The sequence below is a fragment of the Trichosurus vulpecula genome, chromosome 5 (genome assembly GCF_011100635.1).
Source record: "Trichosurus vulpecula isolate mTriVul1 chromosome 5, mTriVul1.pri, whole genome shotgun sequence".
Taxonomy (NCBI): Eukaryota; Metazoa; Chordata; class Mammalia; order Diprotodontia; family Phalangeridae; genus Trichosurus; species Trichosurus vulpecula.
Genome location: NC_050577.1, coordinates 106,694,175 through 106,712,661, shown reverse-complemented (window position 1 = coordinate 106,712,661; position 18,487 = coordinate 106,694,175). Strand labels below are relative to the sequence as shown.

At 42.4% G+C, this 18,487-nt stretch overlaps 1 protein-coding gene across 2 annotated transcripts in view; it reads right to left on the bottom strand.

The window, feature by feature from the left end:
• DENND2A (DENN domain containing 2A) overlaps positions 1 to 18,487 on the bottom strand; it is a 120,863-nt gene that overhangs the window by 74,500 nt on the left and 27,876 nt on the right. The window contains exons 2-3 of one of the 2 annotated variants that reach the window (XM_036761770.1): positions 5,347 to 5,451; positions 901 to 2,103 (exon numbers count right to left, since the gene is read on the bottom strand). In XM_036761770.1, coding sequence (XP_036617665.1) covers positions 901 to 2,103; positions 5,347 to 5,420 — 1,277 coding nt within the window. In that variant the 5' untranslated portion in view covers positions 5,421 to 5,451. The remainder of the gene's footprint in view (positions 1 to 900; positions 2,104 to 5,346; positions 5,452 to 18,487) is intronic. The other variant, XM_036761772.1, reaches the window with a different exon arrangement.

Here is an 18,487-nt window from a genome sequence, read left to right as displayed (position 1 = left end):
AGGAACTGAGAGACCCAAGGGCAAATCCCGACTCCTCCCCAAAGTCACCTCACCTCTCAGAATCTTAGTTTTCTCTTTTCTTAGATGAGCACACTAATAATGCCTCCCTTAGCGAAGTCACAGGGGTATTATAGAGATAGAATTAGATAATCTAGCTTTAAAAAGCTAGAAAGAAGATCCAGTTATAATGAATGAATAAATTATAATAATAATGGAAATCAATAAACTTAAGAGACTGTGCTTGTATTGACATTTTGTTCTTTACAACATTTACACTGTGGACCATTCTTTCAACAACCTTGTAAGACAGTTGTATAAAAATGATCATCCCCACTTTTTACAAACGAGGAAAATGAGAGTTTAAGTGAGCTGCCTACTAACACACAAAGCTAGTAAGGGTCTAAGGCAGAATTTGAATGAAGGTTGCCTGACTCCAAACCCAGAACTCTAACCCAGGGGTGGAGAACATGTGGCCCTCTAGGTTCTCAAGTGCAGCCCTTTGACTAAATCCAAACTTCGCAGAGTTTCTAGTCTATTCTATTCTTCACAGAGCTCCATCCGTTATGCTATGCTGCTTCCTTTATAGAGTTGATGGTTGCCACCCTCGTTAGAGAGAGCAAAAAAGTAAAACACACAAACACAATCATCAGTTGTTACTTTACCAGGCTCAGCAAACACTCCAATATAATGTTAGTGCTCATACTGCATGTTAACGTGCTAACGGTCCTAACCAGGAATGCACTAATGAGTTAAATGTCACAGAAGAGTCCACACAGGTAAAAATCTATTAATGCGCCAATTGCCGATGAACATTAGAGTTGTAATACTGCACAAAATACTTGGGGGAATATGAGAAAAGTGAAATAAATAGGAAGAACACCACTTTGCAACTTAACTCACCTGTGATCTGCGTTGTTTTTCTGCCTTCCATTCCACAATCTTCTGCTCACGGCAGAAGGAGGAGGAGAGGAAGGGAGGGGTGGGGGTGGCAGCGAGGGCAGGGGAGGCAAGTTCCTCTTGTCCCTCCTGAAGCTGGGGGTCCGGCTCCATTCCTCATCCACTTCTCCTTCGTGTTTAAAAGTTCTCCTGGGTTTGGGCAGTGGGTTGATGAAAGGCTTTGAGGGGGATGCCTCTGACCCCCTGTAGACATTCTCTAGACTCTGGTCCGAAGGCCTCCTGCATGGCCCTTTTCCCTCCTCCACAGTCTCAGAGCAGGGCTCCTTTGCTTCCAAGTCCAAGTTAATGAGTCTCTTGCTAAGCTCAGAGCCACACACACCCCCATGAAGCCCCTCATCTGCTCTCTCTGGCAAGTAGTGAGGTGAGTAATAGGTACCTGGTAACTGGGGACGCACATCTGCTGCTTCCTCCTTCAAGACCTGCTCCAGTTTCTTGACTTGCCTTAGCACGGATTGGCTATCTTTCTGAACCTTTGGCTTCCCCAACTTCTTCTCTCTCAGGCTAACAATGCTAAGATCTGAATCTCTATCCCTCCCGGTCAAGTCTTGCCTCCTCCTCTCTGTGCCCTGCCCCCTGACGTTTGTGGTCCCTACATTTCTTTCGTTTTCTTTGCTATTGGGGTCCTGGGCTGATGCATTCTTAGCTCCAACCTTCTTTATCTGCACACTGTCTCTACTTACTATCTCTGTGACACAAGATGCCTTGTATTCCCCTTGGCTTCCCTGTCCGTCTTCCTTCTTGCCTATCAGGGGAGTTGGCAAGTCCTTCTTTCCTTCCCATTCAGAAATCTTGTCCTTTATGCTAAGAGAATTGTGTCTAGCATTGGCCCTCCCAGTGGGGCGGGGGTTCTGAGCGATACTCCCCTGCCTCTTCATAGCCCGGTTGCCTTCCTTGGAGCTAAGATCCACGGCTGGGTCACTGATGAGCATTTTGGGGCTGAGCATGTTCTGAGGAAAACAGTCAAGTCTCGGCCCCAGCATCAGATCGTTTAGTGGTTCTAGTGGGCTTCTTTGAGTGGTTAGATCCTTATCAGTCTCTAGGAAAGAACCAGAGTGGTTGGAGACACCCAGAGAAGAGTAATTGCCGGAGGCCGTGAAGGAGCACCTTCCCAGTTCTTCTACCACCTTTGGACTTGCAAGCTTGACCCTGCACAGCAAAGACAAACATCAGTAAGGGAGCCATCCTCACTGTCTCATTCTTGGTTTAAGTCACTGAAAATCAACTGGGCCTAAAAAAGTTTGGTTTTTGTACCCCAAGTGCCTAGAACAGTGTCTGGCTCAGAGCAGCCACTTTAACAAATGCTTGTTTAAGTGAACTGATTTGAATTGAATTGGAGGAGATGGGCCCGGTGTCAATCATCAACATTAAGACGTCCAAGTTTTACTTACCATTCTGAGTTTTTCTTATTTGGTATTTGGTATTTTTTTCTCCCTGTAAGGACACGGCCGTTTGAGGGAAGAGAGAAATAATTGTACTGGTCTCAGTTTTAAACTTCTAACAAAGGGGTTTGACTGTTGCCCTGATTCATGTGGTGGCCCACTGTACGGGCAGCGTAAAATGCAAACAGTACTCCTAGGAGTGGAATGCTGATCTAGTTCAACTGGAAAGAACTACGGTTACTGCACCAAGAACCAAATTTTAGTATGTTGTTCATGACTTCACATGTATAATGGGTGTCATCTTGTTTGCCTTCTCAATGGGTGGGGGGACGGGCAGGAGGGAGGGAGAAAATTTGGAATTCAAAATTTAAAAATGAATGTTAAAAAAAAGTAAACATAAAGAACCCAATATAAAATATCTATGTGGATCCAAAATCTTTTGACCTTAATGGTTAAAGTTTTGAGACGTTCATAGAAGTTCTAAGAAATGTCCTAAAAGAAAATGGCCACAGAAATAGAACATGCAGATTTATACAGTTTTGAAGTTACTTTCATAAGAAATAGTGATACATCAGGCTATGGTATAAGATTCACTTCTGTTTTTTCAACGCAATAGGGTCTCCCATGAGTAATGTCTATGACTGAAGATATATTGGCATCGGTTGTGTTATAGACCAAAGATGTACGCAGAGGCCACTCTCCGTACATGCCACTGATAAAGAGAAAACTAGATTTGGCACTGAGTTAGAATCCAGACTGCTTCTTACTGTATGTTTGTGACTCAGCTCAGTTTCCTCATAAGGAAAATGTGGGGGTTGGATTATGTAATCTCTAATATTAGTCACCATCAGCTCTAAATCCTGTGATTCAATAAATCACACATTTGCTCACTATTCCCCAGGGTAGTCTTGATAAAATATTTTGATTAGGGCCCTAAGCATCCAAAAATGTGTTGCTGAGCTCAGCTCCTGAGTGTAAATTTAAAACGTGGAAATGCGCACACTTTGTCATATTTAGCTCAAGTTAAAGCAGAAGGTCTTAGGTTAAATGAATGACTGGTCTTCAGAGCAGCAAGTGAAACAGAAACATAGTGCATAAATTAACGAGGCTGATTGTTCTAGCCTCACCAGGCACATGAGTTGAGTACTAGCTAGTTACTCAGTCACCAACATCAGCAGCAAACAGTTACCGAGCACCAACTATGAAGAAGTAAACAATCAGTCCCTCGTAGTCAAGGAGCTTATGGTTTACTTGGGCAGACCAAGCACATGTTAAATGATAAGGAATGATATAAATATGCCGGTGCTGAGGGCTAGATTTTCAGCATATGATATCTGTCTGTACATCTTGTATATACTGTTAGTATAGGATACTGTAAATAACTGGAATGATGATTCTGGAAGCTCCATCTCCGTAGCGTAGAAGAAAGAACATTGCTCGTAAAAGGGGTTACAAAGGTGGAGTGAGCGGGCAGAGGGGCGAGGAAAGTGGAATGTTCTCCTTTTTCTTACGTGCAGAGAACTGCATAAAACAGAGTACGTTTCCTGGACTCTTGTTTCTGGAACCTTAACATTCCCATGAGGGAATGTGGCCATGGGTAAGTAAGGCTCAGGTGGTGCAGTGGACAGAGTGCCAGGCCTGGAATCAGGAAGACCTGAGTTCAAATCTGGCTTTAGATATTTACTAACTGTGTGATACTAAGTGAGTCACTTAACCCTGTTTGCCTCAGTTTCCTCATTTGTAAAATGAGCTGGAGAAGGAAATGGCAAAGGAAAATGGTACTCCAAGAAAACCCCAAATGGGGTCACGAAGAGTTGGACACAACTGAAACACGACTAAACAACGGTCAGTCTCCCACACAATGGAAACAGAGGTATTGAGGGGGCAAATGCTCAACTAATAGCTAATAATTAATTAATAACTAATAAAAATTAACTAACTAGTTAATAATCAACGAACTTAGAGGGTACCTAAGGGAAGGGATATGATATATGAGGAAGCAATAGAAGAGGTGGAAGAACAGAACATGTGCCAAAAAAGATCTAGGGGGTCATAGCAGAGAGAAGAGAACGTCATTTATTAAGTGCCTACTGTGTCAGAATCAATAAATCCCCAGAGCACTTTGCTCAGCACTTTACAAGTATCTTATTTGACCCTTACAACAGCCCTTCGAGGTAGACGCTATTATTTTCCCCATTTTACACTCAAGGAAATTAAGGCAGACAAGTTAAATGACTTGCCCCAAGTCAAACAATGATAAATATCTGAGATCAAATTTGCACTCAGGTCTTCCTGACTCCAGGTCCAGCGCTCTATCTACTATGCCACCTTACACATGCTAGCTTCAAATTAAAACACAATAATGGAAAACATGAATAGGAATGCAGTATGAAGACCCCTATTCCTCTCCCACCCCCCCAAATCCCCTTGTTGAAATCCTACTCATTTCCCATAAGGCTCAACTCTAACTGCAATCTCCACCTAGAATTTTCCAGCTGGAGATATCTCCCTCCTCAGATGCCTCGTAGTACTTTGTTGATACTTCCCTTATATATTTCCCATATTTTATTATATACTATCTCCACTATAGTGGAGATTTAATTTAATAAAAGGGTAAGATCCTTGGGGATGAGAAACTGTCTTATTCATCTTTATATCTTCCTGTGCTGACTATGGTGGCTGAAAGATGAAATGTACCTTGCTCATGACAGACACATAAAAATTGGTAAATTTGAAATACTTAGTACTGATCAGATCAGGTTTGATTAAATTAAAGAAGTAGAAAACAAGGAGATTATTCACAAGATGTTTAAAAAGGCTTAAAATGCTCAGAGTCAATTAGGCAAACCAAATGTTTACACCAAAAATGTTTTAAAAGGTAGAAAATCAGACTTATGAAGTTAAAGGAAGTGGGATTATTCTGCCTAGAATTGAGAAGGTAACTAGGACATGGGAGTAGGTCAGGATTTGGGCCATTTTAAACTCCCAAAAGGAAAAAAAAAATTCTCACTTGTTAACAAGTTTGTACTTCAACTTTTCCGTCTGGCTGTTGCTCCTGGTCTCAGCTGTCCTGCTAGCTGTCATCCTGTCAGCTCTAGGCACAACTACAAATCACCTAGGGTGGGGACAAAGAAAGGCGGACTCAGGGAAAAACAGGAATTGGAGTCTTTTTCTGAGAAGCGAGTTCAAACTCTGCTGGAAGGGCCATCCGAGGACATCATGTCCACCCCCCCCACCCCCACCCCCCACATTTCGCAGACAAGGAACTGAGGACTGGAGTTTTGTGTGTGCGGTACAGACAATTAGGGCCAGGGCTAGGATTTGAACCCAAGTCCTCTGATTCCAAATCCTCTTCCCAAAATGAATTACTGCCCTGTATTTTATGACCAAAGTCATCAAAAGACCAGTTTAAAAACAAAACAAAAAACTCAAAACAAACAAACCTTAGGACTCAAAGAGTAAATATCACTTTAGTCTGTCTCTTTGCCAGGTTCTCTAAAAATCATTTAACTGAGTTGAAAGCCCCTAATTAGAAGGGCAGCAGCCCGTTTAATAAACAAACCATTATGGTGAAAGCAAATTTATCAACACAGGGATTATCTACTATTTTGCTGACATTGGCTGGCATCGACTTGACATACTTTCTTATCTTCTGTGGTTCAAAAAACAACAACAAAACCCAAAACCTCCAGGCGACACAATCGGCCCCCCAGAATCTCAAGAGCCAGGAGAAGGTAAACAGCATCATCTGTCTATACCAGAAAAGGTTTAGGTCCTAAATGTTAGAAGATGATGGCCCTGAGCTCAGGAATTGTGCAAGTTTTACTTAGACCTAAAAATAACAGGTACCAGGGTACCATGCTGATCCCAAGAGAGCAGTTTACAGGTCAGAGGCAGACAGTAATTTCATTACATTCAGGTCTCTTAACCCCAAATGGATCGGAGAGAAAATCTGATTAAATTTCATGATGTGATTCAATAGTCAATCCCTTATAGGTTACTATGGTCTTCTGGAGATGACACTAAAGTGTTTTTTGACAAGTTTGTGTGGAACATAACTCAAGAGTCTGGGGGGAACAGAACAGAATCGTACCCACATGGGAATTCCTATCGCTTACTCAACATCCTTTGCCTCACTAGCCCACCTCTCCCTCTCTGCCACTCAACAGCTGCTTTTGTTAGGTCCTCCCTACCACCATCACCTAAACCAGGCTAACCTTTCATGCCTCATGCTTTCTGATCTCTTCCTCAATGGATTCTCTAGGAGGGTAGTATCAAAGTACAACTAGTCCCTGAACTTCTCTCCCACCCCTGGTCTTCTTAGGAAGGAGGGATGCTCAAAGAAAAGGAGACATCAAACAAATGATTGTGGTCGCTTTTCTTTTCTCTTTCTTAGCCCACCTTTTTTTATTTGCTATGTAGGCCAATACTAGTTGACCTTCACCTGTGACAGATTCTGAAGCCAGCCTTGCAGGCAGACAGAACAGGTGCCCACCTAATTGGTGTGATTTTGGAGAAGCTGATCTTCCAGATCTTCCAGATCTCTCTCTTATTGGCCTCCCAATTATGCATGGAATTCCTGCCATGAGAGTCACTCCTTTAGGTAAAGGCCTTGAGTCTAGTGAGGGTTCTCTCCCATGTCTGTGTGAATGGTCCCCTTTGGCAGTCTGGTGAAGTCTATGGACCCCTTCTCAAAATACGGTTTTAAGTACATGTAATATAATACATAGAATTACAAAGGAAACCAATTATATCATAATAATAACTAACATCGATAGCACATCTATTAGGTGCCAGGCCCTGTGCTAAGGACTTTAAAACTACTATCTCATTTGTTCTTTACAACCCTGGGAGGTAGGGGCTACTATTATCCCCATGTTACAGATGAAGACACTGAGGCAAACATGTTAAGTAACTTGGCCAGGTTCTAGCCCCTGTGTCACCTAGCTGCTGTATCTCTACATACAATTTATATATATATATATACACACACACATATATATACATATATATGTGTGTGTATATAAAATGCATATATAACGTGTATAAATAAATATATAAAATATATTTCTATATAAATACATATGTGTATGTTTGTATGTATATGTATATATAGTTATGTGTGTATATGTGCGTATAACATATATAATATGATACGTGTTATATAATCTATGTTCACAAGTTCACAGACCCCAGGTTAGAAAACCCTGCTCTACAGATTCCTGTTATAATGCAAGTATACTAGCTAGGCAAAATAATATATCAACCCCCTATTAGGTCCTTGGCCCAATTCCCTCTTTCCCAGCGTTTGCCCAGAAAAAGAACCAGATGGCAAGGGCTCTGGGAGCAGTAGATTATGCCCATGCTTACTCTGGCAGAGCTCCCCCACTGACCCGAGGTCACAGCTGTACTTCCAAATGGGGGTTCTTGGCCTCAGGGAAGATAAACATGCTGCCCTATTGGAGCTGGGTCTTAACCAGGTGGCTGGGTTCCTTTAAGGCCCAGACAGGACTCCCCCTTTGCCACCCCCGCCCCCCAGCCTCACTGGGCTGCCTAGAAAGTCTGGAGAAGACTGTTAAGAGGTAGCAGTATTTCACAGGAAGTTTCTGTTGGCACAATTTGTCCTTCTGGAAGACATTCTGGCTGTTACTTCTGACCTCTGCTCAACCCGTCTCATCCCCTGTATTCCTTGTTTAAGACCTCGCTCACTGACCTTGCCTCTCTCTGGCTGTCCCTGCTATCACCTGGTTTTGATTCCCACTCATAATCTATCCTACACTCTCAGCTGCCTGCTCTAGTAAGGAATCTTTACCTCATTTCCACCCCCCCCCCCAATCCTCCACCAACCGAATGAGAACTATCATTCATTTTAGCCTGAGGCCTGTTACAGCCCTAAGATCTCCTAGAAAATCTCCCTATGCTTACTGCCTCCACTGTTCCTCCCTTTCACCTCATTTCTCACCTCCTTGCAATCTGGCTTCTGATTTTATCACTCAACTTAAGTGGCTTTTTCCAAAGTTCAGTCACCTCTTCATTGACAAATCTCAGGGCCTTTCCTCAGTCCTCATCCTTCCTGACCTTTCTGCAGCATGGAACACAGTTTCTGACCACCTTTTCCTCCTGAAAACTTTCTAGGACACTTTCTCTCCTGGTTCTCTTCCTATTCCTCTGACCACTCCTCATCTCCTTTGAGGGTTCATAAACCCTATTTGGCCCCTACTTGGGGTGTCTCCCAAGGCTCTGTCCTGGGTCCTCTTCACTTACTCTCTTGGTGAGCTCGTCAGCTCCCATGGAACCAACGATCATCTTTATGTAGATAACTCCCAGCCCTAGCCTCTCCTGAATCTCATTAGTCATCATCACCAGCTGTCTACTGGGCATTCTGAATCAGTTATCACACAGGCAGGTCAAACACAACATTTTGAAAACAAAACTTGCTACCTTCCCTTTCCTCTAAACTTCTCTTCTTCTGTAGAAGGTGCCCCTATCTTCCATGCCCCCAATTTCCTAACCTTGAAGTCATCCTCAACTTCATCTTCCCTCATCCCACAAATCCAATCAGATGCCAAAGCTTGTATGACCTCCAACAACCCTCACGTCAGTCACATTCTCTCCACTCACAGCCCCTCCAGGCCCAAGGCGACTCTAATAAGTATTCTCCCTCAAGTCTCTCTCCTCTCCAATCCATTCTCTGTACAGCTATCAAAGTGATGTTCCCACACTGACCATATGACTTCCCTGCTCAACAAATTCTGATAGTCCTATTTCCTCTGGGATCAAATACAACCTTTTGTTTGGCATTTAAAGCCCTTCATGACTTGGGCTCAGCCCATATTTATGATCTTTATGTATCTATATCTATCTTCCTATTTCTAACTCTATTGCTTTCTTCCTGTTTGTCACACATGACACCCCACCTCCCACTTCCACTCCTTTGCCCTTCATCCTTGGAATGCCCTTCCTCCTCCTCTCTTACGAGTCTTAGTTTTCTTAGATGCTCAGCTCAGGTATCACCTCCTCATGAACCTTCTCCTGATCTTAACAGCAGCTAGTACCTTTCTCCCAAAATTACCTGGTAATAATTTTCTATAAACTTTTATAAGAGCTAATATTTATACAGTGCTTTAAGGTTTGCTATGATAGACATATATGTGTATATGCATGTATATATGTATATTATATTATATATATTCCATATACATACATCTCCTTTGATCTTCACCATTCTGTGAGATTTAAGTTCTATTATTGCCCCTGATTTACAGATGAGATACGTAGAGGTTAAATGACCTGCCCAGGGTCACACGGCTAGCAAGTGCCTGAGGCAGGAGATGACCTCAAGTCTTTCTGACTCCAAGTCTAGGATCCTAGTTACTATTCCACCTAACTGCCTCAAGATGCCTTCTATGTCTTTGTGTTATCTCTTCTGATGGAAAGTCAGCTCCCTGAGGGCAAGGACTGTTTCATTTTCGAATCTCTAGCACTTAATAAATGCTGACTGATTGACTAAGCTCTTCAAACCAAATCCAGAACTGGAATAATGTTCATACACCATTTATTCATTCCTTTGACAATAATTTATCCATCAATCAATTAACATTTATTAAGTGCCTATGTGCCAGGCGAGACTTCGAGCAATTGTTTCATACAAGGCACTGTATTTTGCCAATTTTCTTCATACCCATTATCAGTGCCTGATGCCTGGCTTGGCCACTCTGGGGGAAGATCCCTGGCCTTACACCTGTCAAGTCTAGGCAGTTGGGCTAATTTACTGCTGTGGGACAGAAGACCTCAGAACCACTATTTAGGGACTGCTAGGGGACAGTGAGCTAGTCACAAGCCCTCCTGATGACAGGTAAAAACCAGAACTTGTGGACATCCAGTAACCAAAAGCGCTTGCTGTGTCCCCAAGAAATATCACTCTCTCAGAGTTCTGGATAAATGTGATGGGGTTTTGAAAATGCTGCCAAGTTTTCTGGTCCCAATCCAACTATAAATGGAATAGTGACCCAAAGATTCCCCCATGCAATAACTGAAGGTGGAGAAAACTGGTCATAAGAAGCACTGTTCTTCTTTCCATAGAAAGGTGGGGATCAAGGAGGAGGACTGCAAAAGTGGACCGCGGTGTGCTCCATCAGAAGTCTCTGAGTCCATTGGTTTTACTGAAAAGTTTTGGTTACAAGGAAGAATTCAGTTGTGGTACTGCTGGTGGTGTGTGTATATGTATGTGTACATATGGGGGTATGGGGAAGGGGAGATAACCAGGGTGTAAAAAGTTAACAAAAAAGTTTGTAAAGGTTCTAGAATAAAAGAAAAATAGGTATCTGAAAATTTTCAAAACATGTATTTCACTAAAAAAACCAAAATGAACAAATGACTATCAGCCCTTTGATCAACATGCTGCCCAGTGTCTGTGACACTTACTAGCAGTCTGACCATGGTGGGCCACACCACTGAGAGCACTTTGTCCAGGTTAGTTATCAATGATCTGCCATAGGAGGAAACTGTCAATCCAAAAAGGTCAAGGTTATAGGCCTAATATGATGATAACAGTGTTGCTGAAGATAATTACAGCTCACATTTACATACTATGACAGGTTCCCAAAGTGATGTCTTCACTACGTGATTGGCAAGCCAATGACACTGGCTTCTCCTTGCTTGCCGTTCTTTGTATTATGATTCTAAGAAAAGCAGTATTATCTCCATTTTACAGATGAAGAAACTGAGGAGGGCGAGAGAGTTTAAGTAACCAGCTTACGGTTGCAGGAAAAATAATGATGTTAATTAAGACAGAGTTAAGCAAGACTGGTGTTTAATAAATGTCTGTTGATTTGAATTAAATACTTCTAATTGCTCCAATAGTAAAGACCTTTCCTCGTGCATATCACATTGTCTACAGTGTTTTTTATTTTTATTCTCTAATATACTTATGACGTACATTGAATATTATAGTTGTCTGATAACCTCCATGACGTCAGGTATCTTATCTTTCTAAATTGTTTATCTTCCTTCTCCCTGCCCCGCCTCACACACCCCATACACACTCACAGACACACACACAAGATGCAGACTAAATACACCTGCTCTGAGTTCAGGGAGAGAAATAACTGGAGGATTACATTTCAGATTTGGCCCAGCACTAAGTAAAATACCATAATGCCATTCAGGTTACAGAATGCCCCTGTGGTATTTCAATGATTCATGAGTGCCATTTTATGGATCCTACTGGATCAGTCAGCAATCATCTATCCTGATGACATCTTGATCTATTCTCAAGACTCAGTCCAGTATAGCGTGAAAGTCCAAATTACTCTGGCCAGCCTCCAGTGGTGCAATGAATATGCCAAGATAGAGAACTGCAGACTCACTGAAATCAAACTCCGGAGATGTATAATTTCCCCATAAGGTGTCCAGATGGAATTCTGCAAGACTGATGCCATCCTCAGTGGGTAAGGCCCTGAACTCACCCCTAAGGAATTCCTGTGGTTCTTGAAGTTTGTGAGCCACTACCAATTCAACATGCCTCGCTTCTCCATCCTAATTGTATTACTGACCAACCTGCTTCAGAGGTATTCTGCCTTCTTCCACTGGTCCCTGGAGCCCACTGCGACTGCGCAGCTCTGAAGCAATGGCACCAAGTCCAAGTTAGATACTTGACAACCTTCCCTAGAGCAGGGAGGGACTCTTAAATGATTTTGGGTCATGAACTTAAAGTCCATGGAGCCCTTATTGGGGTACTGTTTTTAAAAGCATAAATATACACGCACGTGTATATATATGTATGTGTGTATATATATATATATATATATATATATATACAAAGGGAACCAGTTATACTGAAATAAAGTTACCAGTAAAAAAAAAGTTCACAGACCCCTGGTTAAGAATCTCTGCCCGAAAGGGAAGCAGCCAATCTGTTACTATCGTAACATATTTGTGTAGCCCTGGTTGGTCTCAAAACTTCTTCAGAACTAGATTCACTGCGTGGTGTTCTTTGCCTCCTTTGACTTAACACTCTCAATCTCTCTCTAGCTCTCAGTTCAGGGCTTCCTGAGCATCAGGGGGCACCAAAAACCAGCAACAAGTGATACCAAAGATAGGCTTTTCTGACTTGCCAGTTTTGAGCAGATTCTACTCATTCTGTCTGGCATGGTATGGTTGAGAGAGTATCAAAAATGTATTTAACTTTGCCGTAAGATCTTGAAGTGTCTTTTTCTTCTTCTATATTGCCCTACAGAGGGCAGGTAGATGGCATGGTGGATAGAGTGCTGGCCCTGGAGTCAGGAAGACCCGAGTTCAAAGCGATCGGTCAGTTGTGACTGAAACTACAACAAAATCCCAAATCGCCCCACAGGTCCTATCCTCTGGGCTGTGTGCGTCAGTGATGTTCAATGACATGAAATGAATGAACTCAATTAAAGTTAGTCTGCGATCACCTAGGTACACAGTGACTTCCAATTCAGAGGTCCTAAAGGAATTTTGTGCTGAGTGTATAAGTGTGGATTAGGAAAAAGGTGGAATCAATCAACCAATGAGGATTTCTAAAGTACTTATTATGTGCTAGGCACTGGAGAGGGAGGGAAAGAGAGAAAGATAGAAGGAAGAAAGGGAGGGAGATGGCACAGATTTATTCAGTTTCTACCATGTTCCAGGCACTGTAATAATTCAGTAATTTTCAGGTGTCTAAATCTTCGTGACCCCATTTGGGGTTTTCTTATCAAAGAAACTAAGTGGATAGAGTGCCAGGCCTGGAGTCAGGAGAACTTATCTATATGAGTTCAAATCTGGCTTCAGACACTTACTAGCTTTATAACCCTGGGCAAGTTACTTAACCCTGTTTGCCTCAGTTTGCTCATCTATAAAATGAGCTGGAGAAGAATGTGACAAACCATTTCAGTATCTTCACCAAGAAAACCCCAAGTGGGGTCACAAGGAGTCTGACATGACTGAATTCACTGAACAAAAACAAGTCTGAGGTAAAATTTGAACCCAGATCCTTCCTGTCTCCAGACCCAATTCCCAGTACCACCTAGCTGCTACAAATACACATACAGTATTGCGGATGCAAAAACTGACACAATTCTTATTCCCAATTAGCTTACATTCTAAAAGGGGCAAACATGTACTTATGTAATTAGAAGTAGCAAGCCAGAAAACAGCTAAGAAATTCCCTTAGAGTGTGATCACAGTGCGGTAATACCCCCCATCATCAAAGAAGATGTGTTCTAATATCAGACTGAATCTTTTAGGGTGGTCGTCTGCTTGGTAATTTGGAGGCTGAGGTGGCCTCTCTCACCAATCCAAGGGATCAAGCCATATAAAAGAAATGTAAAGGCTCTGTGGTTTGGTGAATAAAGATAACTCTTAATGAACACAAAGAATAGAGAGAAAAAATAAAAAGAGAGAGATTCAGAGGAAGGGAGAGGACTCGGGGGAAAAAGAATGAAAGGAAGGAAGAATTGAGCAGGGCTCAGTAAAGAATGGTTGTGTCAATTTAGGGGGAAGGGAGGAAAGGGAAATCGAGTTCTTTTCTGTCTAATGCATCATGGCTAATTACTTTGCTTATACGGCTCATTCATTACTGGACAATCTATGGCATATCTGTGGTGAAGCCAACTATGGCCCTTTAAGAAGCCAGCCCAGAGGGCCTCTCACATTCACTGGGGCATTATTCGAGGGCCCTGAAAGACCTTTCAGGGAGAGGAAGGAACTCACTGTCCCTCTCATAATGCTCCACACAGCCAATAGCTTTTGGAATGCCTCCATTTGGCCGGCCTGCCAGACACTGCTCTTCTATCCTGTGCTTGGCAATGGGCCCAGAGAGACTTCAAGGATACTAGCTATCCCAGTTCTCCCCCCAACCACCCACTCCCTAGTACATCTGTGCTCAGGACTTAAGACAGAAACCTGCAATGATTCAGTCTTGCTCAGCTTTAGCCTACTCCTCTTTATCCCCCGCCCTTTCTAAATTGGCAACTGCTCTAAGCTGAAGTGGGAATACAGTCAGCGGAGCATCCAGGACCAGTTCTGTGGGTCACCAATTATCCACATGACCCACTTTTCCAAGGCAACTGTGTTTTCTTGCTTTGCTCATTCACCTCCATTTATCAGGGAAGTCAGGAATGGGTAAAGCCTATTAAATCAGCTGGTTTATCTCCTAGCATCAAACAAAGGCAAAACCGGAGTGGATGAGCAGAGGTGAAAGTGGGGAGGTAAAAGGAGGTGACAGACATGAATGATGTGGCACATGTGACAACTGACATGATCTGGGTTCTACACAATGGTAGGCACTCATATAGTGCTATGGGGATGGGGAGAGGGGAAGGGAGATGAGATCTGGATCTGATTTCACTGGTGTAGGGAACTAACTCACCATTTAGAAACTCCATCCACCAATGCAGATCAGAGCGAACAGAGTTGCCTGGGGCCACAGAGAAGTTAAGTGACTTGCTCATTGTTGGGCAGTGTGGTATATACCAGAAACTGGACTTGAATGCAGGGCCTACTGACTACAAGGTCACTATACCCCACTCACTGCCTCTCACATACTGCTTACAAAATGGCTCGACATACATTATTTTATTTCATTTGACCCTCACCACTGAGAGGTTGCTACTAGGGGTATTATTAGCTATTACTGTTATTACTTTATATTTTCCAGACGAGGGCATGTAAAGTTTACGCAACTTGTCCGTGCTTACACAACCAGAAAGCGTCTCTGTCTCACGTCCATAGGGCATCTTTCCATTACAGGCTACACAGGCCGAGGTCATCAAATGTCAGAGCTAGAAGGGACCTGAACAACCATCTACTTCAACTCTCTCATTTCAAAATGGAATCCCCCAAAAGCAAAGTGACTTACTGAAAACCACAGAGCCAAGCTACCACTTTCTTCAGCTGGAAAGCATCCACCCCTCTCATCAGCTTCACACCAACACACTCTAATGCCATCAAACTTGAGTACCGCGTCAGTCTCACTGTCCCACTCCTTGGGTTCTGTTCTTCTTGAAGATGGCAGCTGGGATATAGGAACAGCTTTTACATGTTTCGTAACTTGTTTTTCTTCAAGATCTTCTGGAGGCTGTCCAACTACATGATGTCATTAAATAGCAGCGAGTTCAGGCCGTGGGATGCAGACCCTATTGCAGCAGCATGTACACGGACTCATTATTCATTGATTCACATAACAGAAATTTATGGAGAATCTACTACGTGCAAAGAATTGTGGCCATGCTCCTTTCATGTTATGGGCATTGTTCGTCAGCAAGGAAAGCACTTTTATAGCACACTAGGTCTTGGAAGGCCTTGATCCATTTAACACCAAAGGTACTCTTTAGTACGGGGGCAGATGGCACAGTGGAGAGAGCACTGAGCCTGGAGTCGGGAAGACCTGAGTTCAAATTTGACCTCAGACACTGACTAGCTGTGGGTCCCTGAACAAGTCACTTAACTGTTTTCCTCAGTTTCCCCATCTGTAAAATAAACTGGAGAAGGAAATGGCAAACAACTCCAATATCTTTGCCAAGAAAATCCCAAATAGGGTCCTGAAGAGTCAGACACGACTGAAACAACGGCCTTTAGTATATCTGTTCTCCTTTGTTTCAAAACTTCTCTAAGAAACAGTTTAAGGTGTTGTTATCATCATGTTTAGGATTCCTGATCCTTACACATTTGTGTGCAAATATTGTGAGGTGATTCCTTCACACACACCTACCGCATTACCCATTTGTGTTCTGATTCTAAAAAAAAAAAGAAGTGTGCCAAGAATGCCTCCCAAGCAGTGAAGTTTGTGGAATGATGAGCTGAATGAAGGACTCAAGGGGCAATATAATGGGGTTCTGAGCTGAGCCTGCCTCAGGTACTGCAGTCCCCTGGTAGTTTAGGTTCAATATTAGAACAAAACAAAACATGTGTAGGAAACTGAACAGTTAACAAAAGGAGATTTACTTGGCCACAGCAAGAGAAGGATATTCTACAAGGATGGACGTTTAAGACACCTTCTGATGGTTCAGCTGAGGAAAGCTCCCTTGCATGAGATGCCTATTATAGTCCACCAAGCATCAGAGAGCACCTGGGGCCCTACGTGGCTATTTAGTACTCAGACCCAGATGTTTAGGAAGTGATGTCAACAACCTGAGCCTTTATCCCCCTGAGCCCATCAAATAGCAAGGACGGTCTTGATACCTTTTAAGGAAAACTAACCTAACTTGCATGGGTCCAGGGAGGAGATTGTTCCTATTACAGATAGTCATAGTAATCTAAAAGTCTCCTGCCAGGCTGCATTTTTAGTTATTGATCATATTGTCACGTAAGAAGGGCTTCTTTCAGGAGCTCAGGCAATTACTATACCATAAGAAACAATGAAGACTTCAGAGAAGCATGGGAAGACTTAGAAGAACTGATGCAGAGTGAAGGGAGAACTAGGAAAACAATATACACACGATTACAACAATGCAAATAGAAAGAACAATTACATAAAAAGAAAACTGAATGGTGTATAATTAGAATGACTAAGCTTGGCCCTGAAGAAGACAGAAGAAAAAGCACCATCCCTCTTCTTTGCAGAGGAGCAGACGATGGGTAACAATCATTACCAATACTGTCCTACTTGGTTAATGTGCTGATTGGTATCACTGACCTTCTTTTTCCTCCTTTGTTACAAGAGATGGATTTCTGGGTACAGGAGGGGAGAATGATACATTTGGAAATGATGGTGATACAAAAACAAACTACATATTTTTTTCAATGGAGAGCTTATTCTATCTTTTCTTAAGCATATCTACAAATGTGGGTAGCACTCCCTCCATTGGCATTTGTACAACATCGAGAGATTTAGAGGCCTCTAGGACACTGGGTAGAGTATTATTTATAGGAGGATACGGACAAAAGTTATGTAGGAAGAGAAGGCGTGGATGAGTTGCAATCTCTACCGGTGAAGACATACCTTCCCCATTAATGAGATCACAGCTCCTTTGATGTATCGAACATTTTTGAAGTATCCTCTGAGAGAGATTTTTATTTGATTTATTTGATTTTGTTTGCTTATGATTTTAGTGTTTCTGAGGATGCTAATTAAGCAACCCTTCTGAAACAATAGCGGCAGCAGAAAGAGGGAGGCTTCTGTCTTGAGAATGATGGAAAGAACGCTTCATACTTTCTTCATTTTAATCCTCCATCCTCACACCCATGAAGGTTTTTTTTTAATGCCCATAGAACACTTCTTACATGCAGGGGTGTATTTGGTTATTCTGGTAGCATAAGGAAATACATATTTCATTTCACAATGTTTTCCTTTGTTTTGTTTTTCCCACAGAATAGCTTGCAGTATGGAAATGCTTCCTTAAGTTAGAAGTTGCTTGTGCCATTTTGCAGAAGAGAAAAAAAGGAGAAAGCCATTTAGTGACTACCTTATATTCAAACACTAAGCTTTGGTGAGTACAGATAAAGTAATGGTGACCCCTTAGCTTTGTAGCCCTGAGTACACTCACTACCTTGCTCAAGTTCTATAAGAGATTTCTGCCACAAAATATCGGGTCATAGGTGGTCACAGTCTGGACTGGGTGTTCTGGGATAACCAATGGGAGCATTTCCATTGGCCCCTCCCCTGAGGGGAATGAATACTCCTCCAAAATGTGTGCCTCACACTCAGCCCATGCATCATGCACAACTATGCATCAGATGAACTTGGACTGTTATGATTTACATATGCTAATACAGCTATACTGAAGATGAATATTTTGAATTCATATTAAATCTGCACATTTTCAATAAAGAAATTCTCTTTTAGCTTATTTTTTCTTGTGGATCACAAGGTCATAAGGAGCCAAATTTCAACGTCTTTCTAATGACGACGCCTTAGAAATGCTCTTACTCCTCTTCGTCCTGAACTTTTGAGTCACAGTGAAGCAAGTTTCTAATGTCTTTAGGAGTAAACTGATATGAGGTAGGAGGCTTGATTAGAGGAATAACATTTATCTGCCAACTTCTAATTTAAAACGAAGCCCACACATGCAAACTCAGAAGCAAAGATGGGGAATCGCTTTTCCCTCTCTTGTGAAAATGGGAGTTTCCCCTTGAAAAAAAAGTGTCTTGGTCTCGTATTTGAACATCACTCATCCTGTAGAATCAGGAACTATTGTGACCTTACGCTA